At 38.1% G+C, this 22,178-nt stretch overlaps 1 protein-coding gene across 1 annotated transcript; it reads right to left on the bottom strand.

Moving 5' to 3' along the window:
- Window positions 1-657: 657 nt before the first annotated feature.
- On the bottom strand, window positions 658-18,631 carry BOD1 (biorientation of chromosomes in cell division 1). Its single transcript, XM_044661675.1, has 4 exons — window positions 18,179-18,631; window positions 9,208-9,332; window positions 2,761-2,960; window positions 658-1,049 (listed from the first exon to the last, which is right to left on the bottom strand). The coding sequence occupies exons 1-3, from the start codon at window positions 18,629-18,631 to the stop codon at window positions 2,762-2,764; spliced, it is 777 nt and encodes a 258-aa protein (XP_044517610.1). The 3' UTR covers window positions 658-1,049; window position 2,761.
- Window positions 18,632-22,178: the final 3,547 nt, after the last annotated feature.

Genomic DNA, 22,178 nt, shown 5'->3' with positions numbered 1-22,178 from the left:
ATAGTTCAAATGTATAGGTACTTTAAGGGCTCTTTGGTAAGTGACTTGTCCATTGTCATCTAGCATTTAAAGTAGGAGAGAACTTGGGTCTTCTTGACTCCAAGTTGAACACTCTATCCATTAAATCACATATATTTTCTTTATTACTCTACAAAGGCTCCAGTGGGGCGATGGCTTTCATATATCCTGACACAGTACATGCTTAATGCATATTTTTATTTGTGAAGCATATGAATGGAAGAGCAGTCAAGTCTTTAATTAAACTAAAGAGTGCAAAGAGAACCCAGAACAAGAATAGGAATTGTATTTTAACAATACCTAAAAGTTTAAAATAGATTTACATATTATTAAGTTGATAGAAAAAAATCAAACTTTTTGGGACTAAAGAGCCAGGTTAATTGTAAGTCAGGAATTGGGGCCAAAAAACAGCTTGAAGATGATCTTGTTCGAGCCCCTCATTTTATAGAGGACAATGAAGCCCAGAGGTGGCTTGGCTAAGGTTGTAACTAGGATTCAAACCTAGATGCCATGACTGAATTTTCCATTACTAACACTCAGCAATAAAAAAATATTTAATCACGTTAAGAAACAGAAGAAACCATCAGAGCAGAGAATCTAAGTCAAGCTGAATATGGCTGTTTAGGACTCCAAACCAGGTATGTTTAAAAAATTTTATTAGAAAAGTGAAAAGAACATTTCAATTCAAATCCCTCCCATGTCAAAGTAAAAAAAGCCCCTACAATATGTCCTACCCACCCCTTTCCCCAAAACTTACACAAAAGGCAGAAGTTCTATGCAACTTCCTGAGTTCCTGCAAGGATTTAATCCTTACACCTATCAATTCAATAGCTTTTTTAGGGATTATAAAGATCCCATGTCAGTTTCTCTACTGGCAAACTGCATGCTCTCACTAAGGAATGAAATCTGAAGGCTCTACAATCTTTGAAGATCTTCATATGAGGCTGTAGTCTTGTCAAGTTGAATGAGCTTATTCTCTCTCAATTACATGGAATTTTTAGCAGCTGTCATCAAAGGCATAAGAAAAAAGGCTGTAAAAAAAAAAGTACAATTAAATCCAAATGCCACTTTTGGGAAAATACCATATTTATTTAAAATTCTTGGTACCCAAAAAATTCATATTTAAACCAGAAAAATAAGGAAAAAATAGGATGTTCCAGAACTTAGTATAGAGTCTTTTCTTTTCAATACTCCACAAACTTAAGACACATACTAAATATAAGGACTATAAATACAATGACAGAGCAGCTTATTTTCTTTTTCTCCTATCTGAAAAACTCTTCTATAGCTAGGTCTTAATTAATCTCAGTATCATAATTAGTGGTACTAGCAAAATATTCGTTTGATTCATTTTGAATAAAAGGAAATCTCACTAAGAAAATCCTACTAATAAGAATGAGATTCATAGATCTAGAATTGGAAAGAACCCTGGAGATCACCTATTTCAACCTCTTCATTTTACAGATAAGGAAACTGAAGCCCAAGGAGGTCAGGTAATTTCAAATCATATGAGTGGCTAAGTGGCAGAAACAGAATTGAACAGTGGCTTCTCTACATAAATGATTCTATTTGTACAGTTGAAATGTAATTAAAATTAACCTTTATCTGAAATAAAACAATATTTTCACTTAGTCTCTGTCTCATTTTCTCATCTGTTAACAAAACTAAAAAGCCCCAGTATGAATTTCAAACAGGGTTATTTTAAAGATCAAAAGCAAAACGTTTACCCTTAAGTGTTATAATATCAGCTATTACTATTAACTCCATCTTTCAAACTCTGATCAATCTTCTATAATTTACCTCATCAATTAGTTCAGAACTTGATTAGAATTTATTCAAGGGCAGAGAATACCAAGATCACTGAACTGCTTGATAACTGAATGGCCAAGCTTCAAATATTAGAGCAATTAAAAGATCCCTCCAGTAGCTACAGGGAGAATAGTTGAACTCCATCAAGGACACCACTTAGTTGTTTGTTTTTTTTATTAATTTATTTAGAATATTTTTTCCATAGTTACATGACTCATGTTCTTTCCCTCCCAGAGCTGATGATCAATTCCACTGGGTTATACATATATCATTGTTCAAAACCCATTTCCATAATTATTAATATTTGTAAAAGAGTGATCATTTAAAGTCAAAATAATCCCCAATCATATCCCCATTGAACCATGTGATCAATCATATGCTTTTCTTCTGCATTTCTTTCTCTGTTCTTCCTCAGTTCTTTCTCTGGATGTGGATAGCATTCTTTCTCATAAGTCCCTCTGGACTGAAGGACACCACATAGAAAGAATTTGCTAAATGTTATTTTTTATTTATTTGTTAAACGTTTCATTTAAAAACAAAGAAAAGGCTAACATTTCTAGGACAGACATTCATTCAGATAGAAAAAGTTTTTCTTGGAATTTGATCTGTTGTGCAGACTGATCATCTCAGATGTCTTTAAAAATGAAGAAACTATTCATAGTTTTAATATTTGGCTCTGATGTCACAATCTCTCAAATATTTGATATTGTGAAGTTTTATACAGAATATCCACAGCAAAAACAAACTGATGGTATCCTGAGGGGAATATGGCTCTTGAAGCACTTTGTGTGACTCAGTGGTGATAATTTATCATAATAGTCTAGCTACCATCTCTGTGTCACCCCAAATGACTACCTATATTAAAAAAAAAAAATCACACAACAGTGCAAAAGTAAATTCCTACTGGAAAGTCTAAGAATGGTGACATAATACCTTAAGAGGAATCCTGAGAAGGAGCAGGTGGATCCTGACTTTCAGGCTCTGGAGGAGGAGCTGGTATAGTGTCTTCTTTCTTCTGTGCAGCCAGGAATTCATGAATTGCTCGCTCTATCTGTGGCCTGAATATGTGGTTCAATTTTGGATCCACTACCTGTGAAATTATTCTGTCTACTCCAGCTTCCAGCATTCCTGACCTTGTATAAACACAAATAAATCATTGTTACTCCATTCCTGTAAGAATCATCACCTTTATCCTAACCAAGTAATTTGAGAGCCTTTATGTTCACCCAAATAAGTGTCAACATGGTGAGAACTTAAAAGTCCTTCTGAGGAGTTCCTTCAAACAGAGGTCCATTTACCACAAGCTATTTAACCTGTCTTACTTTTAAAATTCTCTCCCCAAAGAATCAATCACAAGCACATAGAACATAACTTTTCTGTGCATGTATAAGACACACACTTATGACATTTAAGGCTTTCTTATTTGTGGCAATAGGACCAAAACTGATCCAGTCTCTGAAGCACAAAACTGGGATAGTTATTTTGGATGCTTCCTTCTCTCTCACCTTTTATAGTCAAACATTTGTCAAGTACTACACAACCCATCTTTGAAATCTCTCAAGTCTCTATCTCCTCTCCTGTACTCTCTTATCAAGATTTTTCATTTGTCAGGGGCAGCTGGGTGGCTTAGTGGATTGAGAGCCAGGCCTAGAGATGGGAAGTACTAGGCTCAAATGTGGCCTCAGAACTCCCAGCTGTATGACCCTGGGCAAGTCATTTAACCCCCCATTGCCTAGCCCTTACCACTCTACTGACTTAGAACCAATAAACAGTATTGATTCTAAAGACGGAAGGTAAGGGTTTAAAAAAAGAAAAGAAAAAGATTTTTCATTTGTCTTTTGAGAGTATTGGAATAGCATCAAGGACAATCTCTGCATCTTTATCTTGTTTTCTTATTGCACACCTTAACACATTCCTTTACGATTCCATGCAATTAATCTTCCTTATATACAAATCTGATCATATCACTTGCTTAATATGTTCCAGTGATTCCCAACTGCCAAAAAAGAAAAGTCCAAACTTAGCCTGATAGGTAAGGCCTTCTGCAAACTAGTAGTAACTTATCTCTCTAGCCTTATTTCATACCATTTAGTCTAAGCTGAAAATCAGACTACTCTTTAAAGAGAAACTGGCACTTGGGATGTTCCTCCGTTTTGTAAATAGTGGAAGAAAGAGATGGGTTGCAACACTGATGTGAACATGGGAATGACAGACTAGATAGAATCTCTCTGTACTGCCTTTGTTAGGTTTAATACAAGATGATAGACTTAACTATCTGTGATGAACCAGATGAAAATGGGCTTATTTCCAAAGTAAAGAAGTCATTGCAAGTTTGTGCCATAGTTTTGACAAAACTGCTAGATAACATATAATCCTGTCATGGAACTGAACCAAATAGATCAAACAATGTCATTTGGAAGTTAATTTTCTTAAAATTAAGGAACTTCTTCCTTACTAGTTTAATAATAAAGTTAACTGTTAATAATTTATAAACAGGAGTCAAAATGCTGACTATTATATTTGCATATCCAGTAACAAGGACCTACAAGTAGCCAGATACATCTAAGGTATATTTAGAATCAGATAGCATTTTACTTTGGTTAAGGTAAATCTATTAGGAAAGATGAAAACAATCACCCTGGGATCAATTTAGTCCTGCCTAAATTAATACAGTCTGGAATGATAACGCCCGCCCCAAAGGAAACATCAACAGAAAGTCCTAAAGTTTTCTACTAGTCAACATTTATCAAGTGCCTAATCTGTGCTAATCACTATGTTAGGTGCTAAAGAGACACAAAGACAAGAAAGAAGTCTTTGCCCTCAAGGAGCTTCGAAAGGGGGAAACTACATGTTTATACTTTAAGAGCAAAACAAAACCAAAATAAGTATTTATGAGGTTTAGGATAAAGGCATTAGTAGCTGGGGAGGGAAAAGAATCAGAATCAGAACAGGCCTCAAAGAGGAGGTGAAGGTATGAGATGACCTTGGAAAGATGGCAGAGATTAAGGATGATATAAATTCCTCTAGGAATTGAAGATGGTCTCAGAGTTACACAGAAAGGAAATGGGTATCTGTTTTTAGGCAGCTGACACAGAAAGGAAATGGGTATCTGTTTTTAGGCAGCTGACATTGAACTGAATAAAGAGCTAGGCCTGAAGACAAGAAGATTGAGTTCAAATCTGGCTCAGATACTTACAAGGTATGATCCTGGGCAAGTCACTTAACCTCTGCCTCGGTTTCCTAAACTGTAAAAAGGGGATGATAACAGCATCTACCTTTGGAATATTGTAAGAACCAAATCAGAAAATATTTGTAAAGTGTTTCGCATAGTGTCCAACACATAGTAGATACTCTATAAATGTTTATTCTCTTCACTTTCCTGGTCGAATTTGAGAAATAACAAGACAACCAGTTTGACTGGACTGAAGAAACCTTAAAAAGGAGTAGAGTATATAATAAAGCTGAAAAGGAAGTCTGGAACCAGGTTGTGAGGCCACTTTAAATGCCAGGAGAATTTATATTTGACCATAAGGACAGTAGGAAGCCACTGAAGGTAACTGAGTAGGGGAGTAATACAATAAAATTTGTACTAAATAACTTTAGCAACTACGTACAGCAAGGGTGTCAAACTCAAATAGAAACTCCCTGTTGGCCACATGCTGACTTAGAAAAGCACACATTAGCATTATATATGTTGTATTGTATTTTAATTTTGTTACTAATTCCCAGTAACATTTTAATCTGGCTCCTGCCATATATTATCATAGCAATTACAGAAAGACCTAAACTAAGGTGGTTAGTATATGAAAAGAGAAAGGGTTGGACTGAGACAGTAGGGAGGTAAATAATAAGACTTGGCAACTGAATAGATATGGCAGGGTGAAGGAAAATGAGGACTTCAGGATGACCAAGGCAATTGTATAGTTAGAATTATCTTGAATCCCTAAAACTACATACATTACCCAAACTTCCTTTCTGTATTACCCAAAATTACTTTTGCCTTTCACATACGTCCATCTTTACACAGTCTGTATATAATTTGGGTTGGCTCTGCCACACCCTCTCTATTCCACGTGAATTGAGTGGGGAACGTTCTCTGTGTTTTCTAGCTCTCTAGTTAAATATTAATAAATCTATAAATATTATACTTTTGGAGATATTGAATATTAATTTTAAAATCCATACAATCCTGGGAAAATGGTAGTGTCTTCAACAAAATACAGAAATTTGATAGCTGTGGGTTTTTTTGGTGGGGGAAAGATAATGAGTTATTTTGGACATATTAAGAGTTTTAGAGGCATAGGGTAAAACCTTATTCAAAATGTTCACTAGGTATTTCGTGATGCAGGATTGAAACTCAGAAATATAAGAGCAGGATATACAGGTCTGGGAGTATAAAGATAACTAACAAATGGAAGCCAAGAGAGTACAAAATCAGGTCAAGAAACATTTAGAGGGGCAGCTGGGTAGCTCAGTGGATTGAGAGTCAAGCCTAGAGATGGGAGGTCCTAGGTTCAAATCCAGCCTTAGACACTTACCAGCTGTGTGACCCTGGGCAAGTCACTTGACCCCCATTGCCCACCCTTATCACTCTTCCACCTATGAGCCAATACACAGAAGTTAAGGGTTTAAGAAAACAAAACAAAAACAAAAAACGAAACATTCTAAAATGTGCCAATTAGGGATATGAAGAAAAGCAAAAAATAGCACAATTATTTATTCATTCATTCATTCATTCATTTATTTGTTTGTTTATTTATTTTTAACCCTTACCTTCCATCTTGGAGTCAACACTATGTATTGGCTCCAAGGTAGAAGAGTGGTAAGGGTAGGCAATGGGGGTCAAGTGACTTGCCCAGAGTCACACAGCTGGGAAGTGTCTGAGGCCGGCTTTGAACCTAGGACCTCCCGTCTCTAAGCCTGGCTCTCAATCCACTGTGCTACCCAGCTGCCAACAGAACATTCTTTTAAGGAGCTCAGTCTAATAGGGGAGACAACACATATATATAGGATAATTGGGGGTAGGCACTAGCATTAAAAGGGATTTGAGCTGAGACCAGAAGGAAACTAGCAATCAGATATGGAGGAAGGGAATTTTAGGGACTGGGGACAGCTTGCCAGTGAAAAGGCACTTGAGATGGAAGTTGGAATGTGTTATGCAAGAAACAAGGAATCAATTATTATCTGACTGCAGAATAGTACATGGAGGGGAATAAGGTGTAAGAAGACTGGATAGATAGGAGAGAGTCAAGTTATAAAGGTGTTTAAAAGTCAGATTTATATTTGATCCTGGAATTATCAGGGAACCACTGGAGTTTACTGACTGGGAGGTGGCACTGAAATGGTCAGGCTTATAATTTAGGAAAATCAAGATGACAGCTGAATGGAGGATGGATTAGAAAGGGGAGAAAATTGAGGTAGAGAAACCAATCTACCAAAAGTCCAGGTGTGAGACAATGTGAGACTTCAGAGCAGTGGCAGTGTCAAAAGAAATAAAGGGGCACATAGGAGAGATTTTTTGACAGTATAATCAATAGGACTTGACAAGAGATTAGATGTGGGCAAGTAGTAGTTAATAGCTAGGTTATGAGCCTGGATGATGGAAAAGACAGTAAGTTCTGATTTAGACATAAGTTTAAGACAGTCTATCAGGTTCTGCCCAAAAAGTGGAAAGGTGAAATTACAAGTCAGGAGAAAGTTAGTGCCACATTTAGCAGGTTGGATGAGATGCAGCAAAGTACAAGGTAAGGTCTTTTTTCTAGGAGGGTAGTTTCTAGGAGGGTAGGAGGGCACAGTTGAGATTAGGCAACAAATCTGTAGTGAGTACAGTCAAATTGGGTGAGATGGCTTCCTCTTACACCATTAAGCAACACTTGAATAGGAGCAGAGGAACAAATCAGAGTAGTAAAGGTTTGCCAAGGCATGAGGGAAAAGAGTACAACAGGTCTGAGAGCAGAAGACATTGTAATGATGAAGTAGTGAACTATATAAGGTCAAATTTGGGAAGATAAAGAGTAAAGCAGGATAAGAGTGACAGACTGGAAAAGTATTGAAGTGTAAAGGAAATGGGCATCATGAGGAGGATGAATAATAGGCTTAAAAGGAGGCGGGCATATGAAATGCAACAAAGAAAGGCTAGAGAAAGTTCAGGATTCTTGATCACAAAGGTGCAACACTTGTAAGTGATGGGGAGATAAAGGGAATGAGTATTCTTGTGTGTAGCTGAGGTGGAATAAAGAACAGATAGTAGTTGAGATTTGAGGGAATAGGAAGCTGGAGTGCTTGAAGGAACATCATCGTAAACTTACAGGCCAATGGTAGAAATTCTTCCATTGCTAGATACTATGGGCAAGGTATTTACATTCTTTACAAAAATTTATAGAACAATAATACCTGAATCACTTTAGGATCTCAGTCAAAGTTCTCATAGTATTTTCATGGTACAAAAAAACCTCACATGCTGGCGAAATAGGAACTCACTGGAAACTAGTACAAACACTAGTACAAAACTAATACAAACACTAATTCATTGTCTAATCTCTATCCCCACTCCTTTTAATATGCCAAAGTCTGTTAGAGAAAAAGCAAGAAAGGTGCATGGTTATTATTTCAAATAGGTGAAGTGTCTTATACCTTTCAGCATCATTAGTCTTTATCATTCAAAAATGCCATATCATACTTTTCCTGGAATTTTAGCTTTTCTTGCCAAAAATTTCAGAAGCCTGCATCAAGCTGAAGTAAAACTACTGGCTCTTCTTTAATAGAAAGAGTTTTCCTTTTGTGATAATAATAATAACAAAAACCCTGTACTTCATTTCAGGATGAAAAGTTATCTTTCAGTCACTAGTAATAACAGAGTTTGGCCAATGTAACATTTTGAGACTAACTTTGCACAGAGAAGAAAAATAATCAAATTCATGCATGAACAATCATTAACAAAATCATTAAGGTCACAGCAAACTCAAAGGATAAACTGTTAAGACCCTGAGGTTTCCTAAAAACTGCAATTTCACTACTAGATGAATGAGAGTGAGTTAAAGTGTTCTAATAACATTATCTTCTACTCAAAGTTAATAATGATTGACTTAATAAACTAGGAATTTTGATTTATATCAAATAATTTTAGTTGTACATAATGAAAGAATTTGCTGTTTCTTATTTAGCCAAGAAACAAATACACATAAAATTTTCCTACACTAAAAAGGTTTAATGTACCGAAGATTGATAGCTTTGCAGATGTTGGCCTATACTCTCGTAATTCTATTGCTTCTTCTAAAACTTGTATTTTACTACACAATAACATAAATCTTGACTAAATAAATGGAGACTAAATACTTATATTCATGACTGCTGTCTATTTACTCAATTCTGTTTACTTACTGAACCACACTCTGTCTCAGCCCATTTCTCAACTGGTTTTTGTTCATTGCTGGGTTCCACTCCTGCTTGTCCAGATGAGTTGACACAAAGTTGTCTACTTTCTGTCTTAGATTTTGGTAAGCTGGCTGAAAGAGGGAGGGGAAAAAGTCAGAAAAATCACTTTCCAAAATTTCTAACAGGAATGAGTCCTGCATAATATTTTCCACTTCTAGACTATTCCTAGGTCAAAATGTACCTCTATGTGCCCATGTAAATTAACATTTTACTTAAGAACATAGACAACTTTAAGTCATGGTGCCCAGCCAGACATTTTGTAACTGCTGTGGGAGGGCCAAAAATATCCAAGAGAATTCCGTTTCTCTTCAAGATGAATGTTTAAACACCTAACTAAAAAATTTCTTGGTTGAAGAAATTTGCTCTAAGACCAGCAAATCTGAAAAAACAGAATTAAAAAGTAACCCAGCATACAGTAGTTACACATTCAGAGAATTCAAGTCCCATTATCTGTACCAGTGAAGGCTTTTAACCACACACAGAAGAAACTGGACTTGAACCCCCATAACTAGCCTAGAATGATACTCTTTCAACCTCTGTGGATTCCTAAAGAGCCGAGGCAGCAAGTGAAAGAATCTTATGGCAATCCTTCCACTAAGAGAATGGTTCTAAATAAGTATTTTTAACCTGAGGTTTGTGAACTTGATTTGTTTTAAATATTTTTAATACTTTGATATTATGAGTTTCTTTTGTAATCTAATTTATTGTATGCATTTAAAAACATTATTTTGAGAAGGGGTCCATATGCTTCACCAGACTACCAAAAAGGTTCATCATTCAAAAAAGGGTAAGAACTTCTGCTCTAGTTCTCTTTGGAGGGAATTTACTTTTCTTTCATGTAATGACAGGTAAAGGGAATAAAGTAAAGAGAGTTCCATTTCTTTCTAGTCCATAACTGATTGAGGTTCAAGTACTGCTCAAACTAACCCAAGAAATTTGAGACGTTAGCTGTTTCTTGCTAATGTAAAATTTATTCCTAAAAGAGAACTAGCTTAACCTTAAACTTTAGCTAACCCTTCAAAAGCATACATTATAGATTTTTCAGAAATCCAACTGTGCACAAACCAGATATAGTTCAGAATATAAACGTGATTTTCGTAACCAGGTGATAATCTAGTTTCCAGGAATTTCAGATTTCTGATCTGTGAGATGAAATGGTTGGACTATAATCTTTAATATTCCTCCCCAACATTCTATAAGGGCAAACATTTTTTTTTTTTTTTTTTTTTTGAAAAACACTTATAAGGGAATTACTTTAAAATGTAAATACTGGGGGCAGCTGGGTAGCTCAGTGGATTGAGAGTCAGGCCTAAAGATGGGAGGTTCTAGGTTCAAATCTGGTCTCAGACACTTCCTAGCTGTGTGACCCTGGGCAAGTCACAACCTCCATTGCCTAGCCCTTACCACTCTTCTGCCTTGGAACCAATACACAATATTCATTCTAAGATGGAAGATAAGGGTTTAAATAAGTAGATAGAATGTAAATACTGAGGGAAAGTACAACAATGAAATTCTTATTTTGAATTTTCCATATGCCAAGAATAGAAAAAAGGTAATTATACATAACCCACAAATCAGCAACAACATAGCCTGTTTCTCCCTCCAAGTATACAAATTTAATGTTATTTTCAAAGCTATCCTGCTTGTTTGTATTTTCTAATAATGATCCTTCTGTTCCCTTCTATGCATTTCACTTAGTAATATTTATTTTTAAGATTCTAAACCACTACTCAATTCTGCCAGGACACCATGCATTTGCTTTGTGTTCAACTCTTATTTACTAGTTAAAAATTTAGGGTGAGTTATCTCTATGTTTTTATAGTTATCATTTTTCTCTTAGACCACGGTTTTAGATACTATATGACTAATTTTGGAACACAAGACTCTAAAAGGTAAATTTCAGTCACAGAGAGTCAGTTTTATAGTATCGTTTTGAGCTCTCAGAAGAAATGTCTGTTTCCAAGTAGAACAATCCTGACCACAGGGTAGAAAGTAAAAAATAAAGGAATTAGTACAAATGTATCATATGCTAAGAGGGATAACTACCCTTCCAAATGATGTTTCATGTTTCACATATACATGACGCCCTTCATTAAAGTCTTCTTTTAATGCTTTGTTCTGGTAACCCTAGATTATTTGAGATTTTAATAGAAGTTCTTATTCTATTCAACAAATGATTACTACTAGCAAACTGGAAAAGCTTCAAGTATGGATCAACAATAATTAACTTCTGTTCAAGAACTAGGCAAAAGGTGAAAAAGTTCATCACCAGAAGATGTTTTTTTTAAACTTTTTTTTTTTAAACCCTTAACTTCTGTGTGCTCCTTGGTGGAAGAGTTGTAAGGGTGGGCAATGGGGGTCAAGTGACTTGCCCAGGGTCACACAGCTGGGAAGTGTCTGAGGCCAGATTTGAACCTAGGACCTCTCATCTCTAGGCCTGACTCTCAATCCACTGAGCTACCCAGCTGCCCCCAGAAGATAAGTTTTTTGAAAACACAATCAGAATATCTGAGTTTGAATCTTGTCTGTCACTTCCCACCTGCGTAATCTTGGGCAAGTAAAATTTCTGGGCCTCAGGTCCTTCATCTGTAAGCTGAACTGAATTAGGTAACTTCAGTTAAGTACCTATCTTTAAGTCTAGGAACATATGAAGACTTTCTACTAAAGCAGATTATGTACATTCATGTAGGGAGTACCCATGCTTATAAAATCACAGCTCCTACCTCAGCCCCTAGAGCCAATTAGGCCTCAGCCTCAAGCTCTTGACCATCAGGTCTCCTGACCTGCAGGCAGGACCAAAGACATAACAAAATAAAAATAAATTATTAAATAAATAAACATTCCTAAAATATTCATCTCCTACTACACGCTGGCTTCCTCTTTCCACTTTTTACACAGGGAATGATAAATTAAAATCATTAGTCTCTCATGGCTACTGAGAAGGGTATATCAAGCTAAAATCTGTTAAGTCCATTCTGAAATCCTTTCAGTCAGTCACAGGTTGCTTAAGCAGAGAATCTCACTTCTCCACTTACTACTCTGAGTCTTCAAAAATAGCTATGTCATCTCTCCCTCTCCATAACCACTTTGTCTTCCTCTTCTACTATCCATGCCCAAGGGAAGCCTAATCTATTGTTAATATGTTGAATTTTATATTATATTTGTGTCTCCTTGCTCCTCAAAATCATCTGGTTTTCCTCAGAAGTCACATTCGTGATTACCCTCTTCAGAACTGGAAGGATCTTTTGCACTACTCCACTGTGACACAGGATTAGAAGGAGGTATGATTCTTGTTCCTTACTAATCACTTCCCAGTTCTGTTACCTTTACTCTGCAATTTGTCCAGCTTTCAAATATATTACTTTAACTCAATTCTTGCAGCTGATCTCTACCAGATCATTTTCCTTTCTCAGAGTTCAGTACCTGGATCACACATCTCTCCATCTCAACTCTTACCGTAACTTATGGGGTCTACAATTTTCACACTGATGTTCCTTCAGACACCTTGGCATCACATATCATCAATTTCCGCAATTCCTACAACAGACATCTTCACTCCATTGCAGCCAGGACTAGTCACATCCTTCCTATCCACTCCTCTCACTATCCTTACTTACGTATACTACAAACTGTGAAATTCCTTTGACCATAATTTATTTCATCTCTCCCAGTGCTTCACACCTCATCTAAAACCTATTCTCCTTCCTCATTATAACTCTCATACACTTTAGTACTCGTTGCTTTTCTAAGGTTATAACCCCTGGCTTTGAACACACTTTCCTCACTTTTTCAATTCTGACTCTGTCAATAAGCACTTGGGACACAAAGGCAAAAAATCCACCTGTGCCTTCAAGGAGCTCACATTTTAATGAGAAAAAATGTACATAACTACATGCAAGATAGAGTAGATAAAAGATGATCTCAGAAGAAAGACATGGGGAGGGGAGGAGGTAGGAAAAAGAGGGAGCAGGAAAGGCCTCTTGAAGAAGGTAGTTTGAGCTTAGTCTTTACAGGAAAGCTAACAGGTGGAGGCAAAAGCATTCTAGGGGAGGGGAATAGATAGGATAGAGAGTTATGTCTGAAGAACATCAAACAAGCCAGTGTAGTTGTACTGTAGAGCTGATGGAAAGGAGCTAACTAAGATCAGAAAAGGAACATACAGCCAGAATGTGAAGGGCTTTAAACATTAAAACGAAGGCTTAAATCTGAATCTATAAGTAACAAGGATTCACTGGAATTTAGGAATTAAAAGAGTGATTTGGTTAGATCTAAACTTTAGGTAAACCAGGTGAGTGCAGAATAGAATGAAATGGGGAGAGATCTGAGGAAAGGAGACCAATTAGAAGACTACTGAAAGGAACGGATAGTTGGCTCTGTGAATAGAAAAACAGGCCTGGAGATGGGAGGTCCTGGGTTCAAATATGACCTCAGAGACTTCCTAGCTGGGTAACCCTAGGTAATTCACTTAACTCCAATTGCCTAGCCCTTACTGCTCTTCTGCCTTGAAACTGAAACCTAGCATACATTCGAAGACAAAATGTAAGGGTTTTTAATTAAAAAAACAAAACAAAACATTGTAGTTCAGACAAAAGGTGATAGGCACTTATACTACAATGGTGTCTATGAATGGAGAGGAGACATATACAAGACAGAGAAGGAAGAAATGACAAGATCTGAGAAGAGACAGTTGTGAGGGGAAGACACAAGTTGAGAATGACACCTATATTGAAAGCTGCTTTGACCAGGAGGAGGATGATACATTCCATAGTAATAAGAAAGTTAGAAAAAGAGGAAAATTGGGGGGAGGAAGATGAGTTGTTTTAAACATGTAATAATGAGATGCCCATGAGACATCCAGTTAAAAATATCCAGACAACCACTGGCAATTCAGGACTGCAGCTCAGGAAATATACTACAAATGGATATATCTACCTGGGAAAACATCTGCACAGAGATAATCACTGAACACAAAGGAACTGATAAGATCAAGCAAGATAATACAGATTAGTGGTTCTTAATTTGAGGTCCAAGAAGTCAGTGAATATTGTTTTAAAAAATATTTTTATAACTGCATTTCAAAATAATTCTTTATAATCTTATTTATTTTAGGTATTTAAAAATAGTATTCTGGAGAAAGGGTTTATAGGCTTCACCACAATGCTGAAGGGGCTGATGACACAAAAAAAGTCAAGAATCTCAGGTATACAAGAAGAGCCTAGGTCAACATCTTGGGGACAACTCATGGATAAGAGGCATGGCATGGACAAAGATCCTGCAAAGGAGACTGAGAAAGAGTAGTCATGAGTTGTAGAAGGACAAGAAGAGAATATTCAGAAAGTGATAATGATTATAACTATGTCAAATGCTACAGAATAATAATAAAAAGTTTAAGACTGAGAAAAGGCCATTTAATTTTATAATTAAAGAGATCACTGATAACTTTGGAGAAGGCACTTTCAGTTCAGATCAAATGTACAAAGTTTAGAAGAGATTGAGAGGAGAGGAAATGGTAGCACTGAGTAGAAGATCGCTTTCCTGTGGAACTCAGCTGAAAAGGGAAGGAGAACTATTGAATAAATAGCAGGAATGGGTAGATCAAGTGAGGGTTGAGTTTATTGTTTTAAAAGGATGAGAGAGACATGGCATGTTTGCAGGTGTCAGGGAAGGAATCAGTAAACAGGCAGAGAGAGAGTCTGGAATGAAAGGGTCAAATCCCACCTCAGAATGTTACTAGATGTGTGAGCTTGGGCCAGTCATTTAACCTTCAGTTCTCTCAGTTTCCTCAACTACAAAATGAGGATATTAATAGCATCTATCTGCCAGGCTCAATGGAGATCAAATGAGTTAAGATTTTAAAATACTTAGCACAGTGCTACTATTATTATGGTCCTTATTAGGATTATTATTTCTCATTAGAGTTAAGTGAAAAGAAGAAATGGAAATAGTAGTAGCAGTGCTCTTGGAGGAGACAGAAGAAAGATTAAGGGTGAACATGCAATGCCTTGCCTTGGTCAAGAAAAGGAATCCAAAAGATAGGAGTGAAGAAGATAGGGAAGATATTTGAGCAATATGAGATAGAAGGGAAAATGGAAGTCTTGGCAAATCACAGGAGATTAAAAGGTTTGAAAAAGCTTTTGTAGTGAGAGGATAGCCAATTGATTAGGGAGTTGAAAGGATTGCCTTCTGCAATAAGGGCTCAGCTGAGAATATTTATCATAACTTTTAGAGAATCCAATTAGCAAGGTTTTATAATTTTCTCCTCAGCTCCAAGAGGCAGATGGAGAGACTAAACTAGGGTTAGGGATGGTAAGGCACAACAGCGATGGGGCTAAGGAAGCAAGGGAGGTTACAGTATAGTGCAGTTAGTTAATTCTATGGTTAACCAGTTCAAATTTAATTGTCCTCTACCCTTAAATTCCTTGCCCTATTTCCCTATTCCAATATTCTTTATCATCCACTTTTCCATTGCAAGTCTTCACCCAACTGTGATGACTATAATTTTAAATTATGAAATCTTAACTTTGTCCTCACTGTTTCACAACAATCCTTTCTATTCTACGTTTCCCTTTCTATTGATGACTTTCTATTCCGTTCCTCAGTTTGTTCCAAAGCTTCTCTCTTCAAGGGACTGATATCATTCCCCTCATTTTCAGCAAAAGAACTTTGCCTCTTTGAGGAAATCTGTACCAAGCTCCTATTTCCCCTTAACTCTACATTTGGTTTCCTCTCCATTCTCTCCTTTGCTTCAGACTCAAAAGATGAAAAGCCTTTTCTCCTTGTCAATGGCAACCTCTTTCCAAATTTTGCCAGATTCCCAACCCCCTTATCTAGCTTTGTTCTTTAATAACCATACTCCTAGAAAAATTTCTTTTCATTTATTACCTTAACTTTCTCAAATTCCACACTCAATTAATCCTTAGTTTTAGCTTCTGACCTCAGCATTGAAATGAACCAGCTTGCTAACTGGATTCACTAAAAGTTATTATAAATAATCTCAGTTGAGTCCTCATTGCATAAGGCAATCTTTTTACCTCCCCAATCCAGTTTTGTCATCTGCCTGGCCATTCCTTTTCAAATTCCCCCTGCCCATAGTCATTCAACAAGCATTTATTGAGTGTTTGCCATCTGCTGGAGATACAAATAGAAGTAAAAAGCAATCCCTGTCCTCAAGGGACTAATTCTAACATTTGGTTTGGGAACTTCAGATTTGGACTGGATATACAGAATGTCAAGTTGGAGAAATCAAATTGACTATACAATGGAGTAATGGAAATTTTGGCATTTGAGTTCTCTAACTGCTGATAGGACATCTCCTACTGAGTGTTTTATAATTATCTTAAATTCAGCTTGTCCAAAACATAATTTATTCTTTACCTCAAAATCTCACCAATTTTATTTCTCATGAAGGTACTACCATTCTCCTAGGGCTGAAATCTTGGTCATTCAAAACTCCTCCCTCTTCCTTATTATCCAATCAGTGGCCAAGTCTGGCCAATTTTACCTCACCAACACTTATCAAATTTACCACTTTCTCTCTATTCACAGAGCCACAATTCTAGTTTGGGCTCTAACACCTCCGTCTTGGATTATTTCAATAACCTTTGGTTTTATCATTTCCACTCTCTTCACTCTCCAGTCTAGCCTCCAGACAGAGGCCAAATTGATATTTTTAAATGATTAAAAAAAAACAAACCAACAACCACATATTACTAACAAAAAGTTCTAGCTGTGCCCTTGTATCTCTAGGATAAAATATAAATTTCTTTGTCTGTCATGTAAAGCCCTCTACTGGTTTTCCCCAGATTATTACACATCATTCTTTTTCACACACATTGTAGCCAAATTGGTTTGCTGTTCTCCATAGTCAATCTCCCGCCTTCACAATTTTACACAAGCTATACCCCTTAACTGGGATATACTCCAACTCATTTTTCTTCGAAGCTTAAGTGAGGTCTATCCTGCTATCCTAAGAGATGTTAGTGCCCACATCCCTTAATTACTTTTTGTTATTCATAATTAACTTTTCTATATACATGCTGAAGGTAAATCCAATAGCAGATTTTTAGCCAACACAAACTTTGTATCAAAACCCTCCTCTTGCCAAACACATAGTAGGTGCTTAATAAATGCTTGCTGAATTAATTACTGAAATAAATACTGACAAATGAAAAGCCGTGGACTTCCCCGAAGATGGTCGTACCAGTAGGGGAAGTGCCCCTGAAAACAGATGGTTCCTACAACTGCGCCCCGCCCCTCCCCCCAACAGGAGGGTCTGAGGCTCTGCTTTGAGGGAGTCACATAGGGCTTACAGCTGGAAGAGGGATGATTACTCACATAAGATTTGAAATTGGAAGAGATTAGTCACATAAGGCTTAGGGTTGAAGTCTTTGTGTACATCAGAGGACTTAGAGTTGGAAGAGAGATGCTGAGAGATTTTCTATTCCAAAGATTCTTACCTTTTATTTTGTCATGAACCCCATTGGAAATGTGGTGAAGCCCATGAACCTTTTTCTTGGAAGTGTTTTTAAATGCATTAGAAGATAAAAGACAGGATTTCGAACGAAACCAGTTATGTTGAAACAGTTATCAAAACATATTTTTTTAAAAGCAAGTTCCCCCAAGGGACCCCAAATTGAGAACCGCCTGCTCTAGTCCTATTCCTTCATTTTACACACACGTCAGGAAACTGACGCCGCGAGGGGATGTGCAGGGAGCAGTAATACCTGACGCTTGTAGGCCGACTTTCATACGACAACATAGTGACCCAGGAGGTCCTACAGGCATTATCATCCCCATTCTACAGATGAGGAAAGTGAAGCCCGGGGAGGTGGAATGGCACAGGGGACAGGGATCTGAACGCCGGGCTTCTCGGCTCCAGGCCCAGCGCCCCTCTCTCGGGCCTCGGGGCCACCGCTACCTTGGTGTCCACGTCGGCGAGGCAGTCCCTGCGGAAGCCGTCAAACAGGCCGCGGCTCTTGAGCTGCTCCACTATGAGCGCGATGAGCTGCGAATCCCCGGGCGGCAGCGACGCCGGGTTGGTGACGCCACCGCCGGCGCCCGCCGAGCCCGAGGCCGAGGCCGCCGAGGCCTGGCCCGAGCCGCCGGCGCCGCCCCCTCCGCCGCCCCCCGCGCTAGCCCCACCGGCCCCTCCACCGCTGTCCGCCATAGCCCTACCCTCGGCCCGGGGCCACGCCTGCAGTTCTCGCCCCGGGACCGGAGGGTTAGGCCAATTGCGGCCTGGGCCTGGCTCACCGCCAGGAAAAAAAGGCAGTCTGAAATACAACCGCGGAGCCTGTTGAAACTGCGACCGCTGCTGCCGCCACGAACGTGGCCCACGTCTCACGTTGAATGCGTCGCTGTTGCTATGCATTCTGGGGATGGGAGTTCTTGAGTGGAGAGGGTTCGCCTTAATATGGGAAACGCCTCAGTCAGATTAAACTACAACTCCAATGGGGCATTGGCAACACCGGGGAAGATTCACGGAAATCACGCCTTTCCATAGTCTTATAGGGAGTTGTAGTTCTAAGACCTTTCTTCACTTGAGTTTGAGGACGCCATTCTCAGTTAGCCGGTAGTGATGTCCAGCCAAATCACAGATTCATAGATTTAATTAAAGGGAATATTAGCTCTTTACACATATTAATAACGGTGTAGTCTAACTCTCATTTTACAGATAAAAAGACTGAGACACCCAGAAAAGTTAATTGATTTGCCCAAAGTGACACAGCTTTAATTTGAGTCAGTCATCTAACTTCAAAATTGTCAAAAGTATTAGGACTGGGGGCAGCTGGGTAGCTCAGTGGATTGAGAGCCAGGCCTAGAGACAGGAGGTCCTAGGTTCAAATCCGACTTCAGACACTTCCCAGATGTGTGACCCTGGGCAAGTCACTTGACCCCCATTGCCTAGCCTTTACCATGCTTCTGCCTTGGAACCACTACACAATATTGATTCCAAGATGGAAGGTAAGGGTTTAAAAAAAAAAAGTGTTAGGACTGTCACCGCTGTCACACTCCACTACCACGTCCCTGGGATCATGTCCGGAATGCCAATGGGCACCTCACAAGTCAGGTATTGGCCCTTTTGGTTCAGTCTTAACTGACTCTTTTGTTAATTGGAATTTGGAGGCCAGGTCTTATATAATGATTTTACCAGCATGGCCATGGCTTTAATTAAAATACTAATTTATATATTTATATCAGTCTTTATTATTTTTAATCGTAACACTTTGTGACCCGCTTTGGCAAAGATACTGAAGTGGTTTTTGATTTCCTTCTCCAGATTATTTTATGAATGAAGAAATTGAGACCAACATGAATGATTAAGTGACTTGTCAGAGTCACACAGCTACAGAAGTATCTGAGCCCAGATCTGAACTCATGAAAATGAATCTTCCTGACACCAGGCTCAGCCCAATCCACTGTACTACCTCCCTGCTCCCAGGTATGTGCCAGTACATTGTAACATGTTTCCCAGTTAGTAATCAAAACCAAATTGTAGTAAAATCAGCATTGGATGTGGGGTCAGAAGACCTGGATTTTAATCCCAGCCCTGCTACTCTGCTAGTTATTATCTGTGCAACCTTGGGCAAGTCATCCAGTTTCTCTTCTGTTTCCTCATCTGTAAAATGAGGGAGGAACTCTGAGATGAGTTCTAGCTCTAAATCATAGTATTCTATAAAAACTTTCTTTTTAATCAGCTTTGGGAGATAATAGACTCCTACCCCTTTTTTCCCTCCCCTCTAATCACCACCTGTGAGGAGGATTCCTTGATGGAGCAGGAGGAAGATGATATCCCTATCTTTTAAGTCACAATGATGGTAGTTGGGAGAGTGGAAAATTTACGGAAGGCCCCAGGTCCAAATTCTGACTCCTACCTTTGTGGCAGGAGGGAAGTGACTTTCCTCCTCTGGGTCTTGGTTTTCTTATTCTATAAAATAAAGGGGTTTACAGCTGGGTGGTCCAGTGAATAGGGTGCTGGACCTGGAGTTAGGAAGGCTCATCTCTCTGAAGGAGATCCAAATCTGGACTCAGATGCTAATGGTATGACCCTGTTTGCCTCAGTTTCTTCATTTATAAAATGAACCAAAGAAAGAAATGGCAAACTACCCTCAGTATCTCTGCCAGGAAAACCCCAAATAGGGTCACAAAGAATCGGACTGTGACGAGAACCACTGAACAAAACAACATCTTAAAAGATCCTTTCTGCTTTAAATCTCATAATTCTGTGAATACACAACCACATACAGATATCTCTTCTACATGTCTCAGGAGCATGATGCCTTCTTGATCTGGAAAATCCACATAAAATTTTTGGGCCCTCCCTACCAGAGAAGGCTGAATTATTTCTTTCCTTTCATGATGTGTTTACTGTGTATATTTATGATATGAAAAGATAAACTATGTTGATATTATATAATACTGTACATATATTTTATGCATTTCTGACTTTCTAAACTTTTTTCTATGTCATCTGCTGGCCTTCTTGTGTCATCTGGAGTTTCTATGAGTTTCCCAAAGAATTCCCATTTAATTTCTTATGCCAACTCTTGATATATCTAAACCACAATGGGGAAAATCACAATGTTGAAGGGATACCTGTGTTATATATGCACTATATACATGTAGATATATGTGTATATACATTTGCATACATGTTAAAACATTTAAACATGTATATAATGTATATTTATGTGTATTTAGATTTACTCTCTCTGTACCTGGCTCTTAGCTATTATACCCTCCAACTGTGTGGCTTCAAGTGAAGGGAAAAAGAAAAAAATGTAATTCTAGTCATTTCCACAAAATTCATCACTAGATAGAAGAAGCCTGGGTTACTCAAAGGCTATGCCAGCAGACTGTAAATTCCAATAGGCCAAACCAGCAAGACTTTAGCTTAGGAACAAACTGTCTTTCGGCAAAAAACTATCCACTAAATGTAGAGAGAGGTTGTTTTTGATCAGAGCAAAGTGTGTTCTTCATCAGTAAAGGGAATAAATGTCCATCCATGAAATCCTGGATGCTTTGGAAGTATCTAAGTCAGTGTTGATAAGATATGGTCATTGTCTTCATGACATAATAGCTGGATGAATCCAAGTGACATATACAGAATGATGTTGATTTCATTAAATACTCCTTGATATTTCAGTAGGAGACTAAGTCATAGGATCCTAGGGTTTTCAAGTCGATAGGGACCTAAGAGGTCCTTTTGTTTTACAGCTGAAGCCCAGAGAGTGTCTATATTCTACTTATTTCATTTTGCATCAGTTCATGTAAATATTTCCAGCTTTTTCTGAAATCATCTCGTTCATCATTTCTTTGTTCATCATTTTTTCAGCCATTCCCCAATTGAGGGACATCCCCTCATTTTCCAATTCTTTGCCACCACAAAAAGCTCGACTGTAAATATTTTTGTACAAGCAGATCCTTTCCCATTTTAAAAATCTCTTTGGGATGCAAACCTAGGAGTGGTATTGCTGGATCAAAGGGTGAATATAGCATGATATTCTGTAAAGACTACTAGATTTGAAGTCATAGAACCTCAGTTTGACTCATGATACTACCAGTGTGATCTTGGTCAAGATACTTTACTCTCAAAGGGGTTTCCATCTCTGTGGTCTATTAGAGGCGAAGGGATTTACCCAAGGTTATATAGCTAGTGAATAAGAGCATCAGGATTCAAACCCAAGTCTTCTGACTCCAAATCTAGTGTCATTTCCTAGTGTTAGGCTTATGGAACTGTGAGAATAATCGTGTGCCACAAGATAATCCTGCCTCCTCCTCAGTCCAGATAGAAATGGGAATGAAAATTGATCCAGGTCTTGCCGCATACCCTTGGCCTCACAACAGAGTCTCCCACAGGTGCTGAAAATTGATGAAGTAAAGTGTAATGCAAGGAGAGAACCACCAGGTGGCATTAT

Source organism: Gracilinanus agilis, chromosome 2 (assembly GCF_016433145.1).
Source record: "Gracilinanus agilis isolate LMUSP501 chromosome 2, AgileGrace, whole genome shotgun sequence".
NCBI lineage: Eukaryota > Metazoa > Chordata > Mammalia > Didelphimorphia > Didelphidae > Gracilinanus > Gracilinanus agilis.
This window is presented reverse-complemented; position numbering and strand designations above follow the sequence as displayed.